Genomic DNA, 6,000 nt, shown 5'->3' with positions numbered 1-6,000 from the left:
AAATTAAAGTTGGGGGGCGGGGGGGATTTTGAGGACCAATTTGCATCTGAGACATTTGGTAAGCTGCCCAACAGGACAACATTGTTTTTGGCTTTTGAGGAGTTGTCTCCATTTATTATTGTTTATTATCATTATTTATTTATATAATAATTAATTTCTTGGTGAGAATGGAAACTGCTCCAAATTATGACCAATTTACTTTCTTTTCCTCTCTCTTCTTCGTTGTGTCAAAATAGATATTTTATTAAATAAGAATGACAATTGCATATTATAATTATTATAATAAATAAAATATTAATTATTTACTGTCCTCCTCTTCCCCCCCCTTGAATCACTATCCCCTTTCTCCTTCTCTCCTCAAAATTCACTTCCCATCTCATCTCACATTTTCCATCCAAAACCCAAAAGTCTCTCCTTTTCTCCCATTGCTAAGTGGGGTTGAGTTTCCTTCTGTCCCTCCCCTTCTCTCCCGTTTCCTCCTTCCCTTCTCCTCTCTCTCTCTCTCTCTCTCTCTCTCTCTCTTTCCTTCTCTCTCTGTCTCTCTTTGTTATCAATAATCACAAGCAAAAGGAGGGAGAGAAATCCTCAAGGAAACAGATTAGGAGAGCTCTTGATTTCAGATCTTCCAGCTTGGTCTGTTCACACCTCCAAGGTTCAGCCTTTCCCATGATTTTCTTTCCCTGTTGTTGATGATCAGCTGCTGCTGTTTCCTGATATGAATGATTCTCTGTGTGCGATTCTCTCTCTTGTTGTTATATGAGCTTCACAGCTGCTCTTTGTTGACCGGACCAGATTTTCAGCTGGAACTATGTGCTGGGTTTGTATGGATGGAGGAAATTAATCTGAACAAAGTAGAGATCTTTGTTTCTGGGTTCTGTCTTTCTTGTAGCAATTCAATGTAAAGGTGCAATTTCTTGAGCTAATTAATCGTTCAATCTGGAAATTTGAATAGATATTGCTGCAATGATGCTATAAATTTTAGAGACGATCTGTTTTTATCAATTTCTGCGGTCTCTGTAGCTGATTGTGCTGGGTGCAATGGTCCTGCAAGGTTGAATGAGTTTCATCATCGACCCTCTTGGGGTTTCACAAAATTTTTATCATTTCTCGGATTAGTCCCTAGTTGTTCGACTAGTTTTGGTTCTTCACTGAAGCGGTTCTTCCATTTATCTCAAATGGTTTAGTCTGCCAATTCTGAATTCGCACTCTTTTTTGTCTCCAGCATTTTGGACTGAACTTTATCACTTATTCTTAACTATTTGTGTTGCTGTATCGTGCCAGGATTCTGAAAAGCAACGACAACTAATTTTTAGAGTGGAACAGCATCTGTAAGGAGTTCAATTTGTTCCTGTCATCCCCAATGCAAGGGCAAAGGGGTAAGATGGTTTCCCTGCCTGAAACTTTCGAGATTGACCGAACGTCCTCCTCAAGTGGAGCCACGATTGATCAGCAGCTCTGTTGGAATGATATGAGAGGCCCACCGGAAACCCATTTCTCGGGTTTTATGCTCCCACCAAATGATAGTAGCATTCCCTTCATGGATTCAATTGGTCAGGAGCAGCGGAATTTGAATGGATATAGTTTGGGCGAGGCCAGTTCAAGCAGTGGTCCCTACAGGTCCAGCAATAGCGAGTGGAAAGTGGAGAATGGGTGGCCTTCTACTGTGGGGAGACATGGTCCGAGGATCGAAGATCAACGGTACGGACCGAGCAATGGTGCATTGTCATTGGATAATGCAAGTATTAACCCGATGTTCGTTCAGGGTTCTGTGTCTAGTTCTTTTCCACCGAATATTATCTCCACTGGAGAATATGTGGGTCCCAGCGGTGAGAACCCTCCGCTTATGGAATACCCAAATTTGTACAAGTCGGGTGGTTCCAGTAATAATCAGAGATTTCCTATCCCGCCAGGTAGTCAGGCCGATCCCTTGATCCCTTCAGGAAGCGGTGGATATGTGAGGGAAGAGAGTGAAGTTAGGTTAGGAGGCTCGTTCGATGGCAGGCGCGTCCCGTGTAAGAGAAAGTCCTTCGAAGGGCATGTTGGGCAATCTTCTTTAGCTGAAAACCCGAATTTTCCCCAGCCCATGGAGAGTAGCCTTTGGCATGCTACTCCGCCCTGTTTTAATATGAGTAGTGGGCCTGCTGCTCAGCAACTTCCTGAGCAAGTGGCCCCAAGGCTAGCCTTGGATTTGGCTGGGGGAGCAGTTGCTCGAGGTCTTCCTGATATGGAAAGCGCCGAAATCTCGCACAGAAATTTCCGGTTGAGGGTTAATTCTTCAGGTCAGAATGATCTGAGGTCTACCTCCTTACCTCCTTCTGCATTGGCTGCTGCTGGAAGTCCTGGTGTTATTTCTGCCCCACAGTCATCTTCAAGACTCCTTGTGACTAATCGTTCCTTGGAATTGCCACCTCCATTGGCCTTAAACGGCTCTGCCCCTCAAGGTCCGCAACCTTTGCTTCAAGTTCCCGCTATGGCACCAGGTGGGCATTCAGTTCGGTGGAGTAGAGGACTCGTACCAAGAACCAACGGCTTCTCTCCAAGTATAATCCTCCCTGATGAAGCTAGTTCAAGTGGTGGCTCAAGGAACATGTTACAACATTCTATGTTTGTACCAAATGTGAGTTCTTTGTCAGCTAGAGGTCTTGCGAGTGCAGGCAGTAGCGGCTTTCAAAGAAATGCCGATTCTGCACCTCGGGCCAGTTCCAGCTCAGCTGCCCCTCAGCTACCTCATCATGGCTCAGCACCTCAGCCCAATCATCACCATTCCCGGTATCCTCGGAGATTGTCTGAATATGTTCGTAGGCAGTTGTTGTCTACTATTGGTTCAGACTCAGCAGCAGCTCAGGGCAGTCAGACTTCAAACAGTTCGGGTCGTCCTGTGTTATCGCAGGATGTTTTGCTTTCTTCTGGACCCGGTAGCTCAAGTCATCGGCATTCATTATCCAGGTCAGCATTTTGGATGGAGAGACAAGGGGACAGTGTGGTTGGGTTTCCTTACCCAGTGAGAACTTTATCTGCTAGCGAAGGCCGAAGGAGGCTTGCGTCCGAGGTTCGTTGTCCTGCTCCCTTGCTCCCTCTCATATCAGCCAGTGTCTTATCCTTTGATTTTTCCATGTTCCATCTTCTGATGTGACATCATTAACATTCTGGACTCCCTCACAAAACCAATTACCCTTTCCCTGGTGGGGTTGCATTAGGAGGAGGTTTTAGTCTCTCTAGCAAATTTTGAGCATCCTCTTCTTGCAAATATCTGCACTTTGTGTCCTCATTCAACGGGGTCAGTTTAAACTGATATTGGGTTTTCATTTTTTTGTTTTATGATTCCACACACGTAGTCTTGACTACTCATTTGAATTCGTTGAGAAAATAATGCTCATCTGTTCAAGATCGATCTTGCTGAGGATTCTGAATTTATATTGTATAAGAAAATGTCGATAGTCCAACATTGTGAAGACATATGTCCTAATAAAGTTCCTCCTTTTTATCCTGCTTGTTTAATGTTTATTAATCCGACATTCATCATCTAATTGGTTCTCTTTCTTTTTGGGGAGAAACAGATTCGAAGTGTACTCGAGCTTGTTCGACGGGGAGAGGGTGGTTTTCGAGTTGAGGTAGGCTTGTTGTTACAAGGCTCATCATAATTATATCAAATGGCTGGTCGCTTTATTCTATTAATCTCGATGAGTTGACGTTTTATAGGAGATGGTTCTGTCATTTTTTGGAATTAATTGCGGTTTTTTTCCTCCCTCTCTTAGGATGTTATGATTCTCGACCCATCAATGCTCTGGGGGGTAGCAGACATGCATGATCGGCACAGGGACATGAGGCTCGATGTCGATAACATGTCCTACGAGGTAAAATCAATGGAAATACTATAATGAATTGTTTCCCTTTTCCTTTTAGAAGACTTTTCTGATAAAATTATGCCGCAAATTCTAGGAATTATTGGCCCTTGAAGAACGGATCGGGAATGTTAGTACAGGATTGAATGAAGAGACCATATTAGCTCGTATGAATCAGCGGAAGTACTCAAATATGTATAACACCGAGATGGAGGCTGAACCATGCTGTGTTTGTCAGGTACCAGAACTGAAACTTCTCAGTCTGCATTGTCTTTCTCGGATGTGTCATTAATCAAGAAAAAGTTAGTTGGTCTAACATTCACTTTCTGCCGTTTAATTGGTAAAGAGTAAACAGTACCCTTTACGTTTTTCCTTAGGAACTATACCAGAGATTGACGGAGTAGGAATGGGTTTCAGCTCCACAATGAGCATTGGACCCCATAAATCTTACCTGATACCCTTTGATTCTGCTTCTTAAAGTTGAAACTAGATCCCGTTCAGTTTAATACTCAAGAATGTGCATGCACTCGTTGGATGGCTTGGAAAAGCTTGAATATTGACATAAAAATGAAAGTTGCCGCCAGCAACAGACACAATAAACTTGGGCTTTCCTTTAAGAGAACTGACAGAGGAGTCCCGATCCTTGTAGTCATGCAACTAGAATTTGTATTTTTTATTTCCTTTTCTTCTGGATATATCTTAGATGACTCTGTTATTGTATTAATTAGGAGGAGTACAATGATGGCGAAGACATTGGAACTCTCGAGTGTGGACATGATTTTCACAGAGACTGCATCAAGCAATGGCTCATGCACAAGAACTTGTGCCCAATTTGCAAGACGGCGGGTCTGTCAACATAGGAAGATCCCGGGGACGATACCGTCGTTTTCCCGGAATTGTTCGAAGATGGAAATCAATTCGGGGGGCCTGGGAGGGCCACCTTCCCTATCAACATTTTGCTGGATCAAATCATTGGGAACATCGCTCAGTCGGTTCCTTTGTTACTGGAAGAGGGGGAGGCGCCGTGTTTCAACCTGAAAGCTGGTTGATCTCCTCCAGGGTGGTGGGGCAAGCTTGGTTTGAAGGAAAAATGGTTAAAACAAAATTTACTTTTGCTACAATTTTTTTATTGCTGGATGTTTATGTTATGAGATATTTTATTGTCAGGCTCGGTGAGCCCTTAGAATTCTGGAAATACCTCCATGAGAATTCGATGGAGAATTATTTTATTCGGTACTTGATAATCAATAGTGGTACATTCTTATTCATTTTGGTTTGCATGTTAAGTATTTGGCTTTGATTTAGCAAAATTGCATCCATGTTATGCTTCAGGAATTAGCCGTTGTCGGAATAAGGAGATCCGGACTGAATGAATTCCGGCAATTGTTTGTAGTTGCTTGCCGGGTTCTCCTAGAATCTGTGTTTGGAAGTTTTGAGCATTTTGTGATAACATCAATCAGTGAAGAAGAGCTTGCTGGAGTTTTTAAGCACTGGGCTCGGATTTTTGATTTCTGGATTTTCCCTCCAATTCTCAAGGTAGAAACGGGCTTCAGATGGGCTTGGCTATTTCAGAAATATGATTCTTGGGCCTTTTGATTTGTTATGGAACTCTTTCTACCCTAGCATGTCTCTTGCGGCTGAGGATGCGATTGATTGAGTCAACCGGACCCGGCATGAAGGATCAAGCTCGGTTCAAAGCTGTACTCGAGAAGCTCGAGCTCAGGTATTTTTACTTCAGTTCGATGTCCATAGTAATGCCAAGCTACGGATCGGTCAGCAGAGGTTTGAAGCTTAATGTATCTTAGCTTTAGTTTTGAGATTGAGACGCATCTTTCATTTGAATTGTGATTGAAATTTATTTACAATACAATAGGAGTAGACATGTCGTGATCTCACCGAAATTCAAAGTTAATTATCTGGAAACATCTTTGGTCAGAGCAAGTCGACATGTCGTGATCTCAACCGAAACTCAAATTCGTCCTAGGAACAAAACTCGAGCAGCCTTGCAACAGCTTAGGGACATGCTCCTGGCCAAAAGTTGCCAATCACTGACTAACACCACTCATCCGACCTCGTGATGATGGGGCCTACTCCTCTCAAGTGTAAGACATTGAACCTTACATATATTGAATTCAATGAAATTGGGCCCATAAAAGGG

The 6,000-nt window shown here is 43.1% G+C and overlaps 1 protein-coding gene across 3 annotated transcripts; it reads left to right on the top strand.

Annotated features, from left to right (window-relative positions):
- The first annotated feature begins 364 nt into the window (after window positions 1–364).
- On the top strand, window positions 365–5,110 carry LOC116213393 (probable E3 ubiquitin-protein ligase RHG1A). 3 transcript variants are annotated; one of them, XM_031548291.1, is made up of 7 exons: window positions 365–652; window positions 793–904; window positions 1,282–3,049; window positions 3,558–3,611; window positions 3,756–3,854; window positions 3,940–4,080; window positions 4,571–5,110. In XM_031548291.1, exons 3-7 carry the CDS (start codon window positions 1,361–1,363, stop codon window positions 4,700–4,702), a joined length of 2,115 nt encoding a protein of 704 aa, XP_031404151.1. In that variant the 5' UTR covers window positions 365–652; window positions 793–904; window positions 1,282–1,360; the 3' UTR covers window positions 4,703–5,110. The 3 variants fall into 3 exon arrangements, with proteins under 3 accessions (XP_031404151.1, XP_031404152.1, XP_031404150.1); XM_031548292.1 differs by having other exon boundaries at window positions 770–904; XM_031548290.1 differs by lacking the exon at window positions 793–904.
- The last annotated feature ends 890 nt before the right edge of the window (window positions 5,111–6,000 follow it).

The sequence above is a fragment of the Punica granatum genome, chromosome 7 (genome assembly GCF_007655135.1).
Source record: "Punica granatum isolate Tunisia-2019 chromosome 7, ASM765513v2, whole genome shotgun sequence".
Lineage (NCBI taxonomy): Eukaryota > Viridiplantae > Streptophyta > Magnoliopsida > Myrtales > Lythraceae > Punica > Punica granatum.
This window is presented reverse-complemented; position numbering and strand designations above follow the sequence as displayed.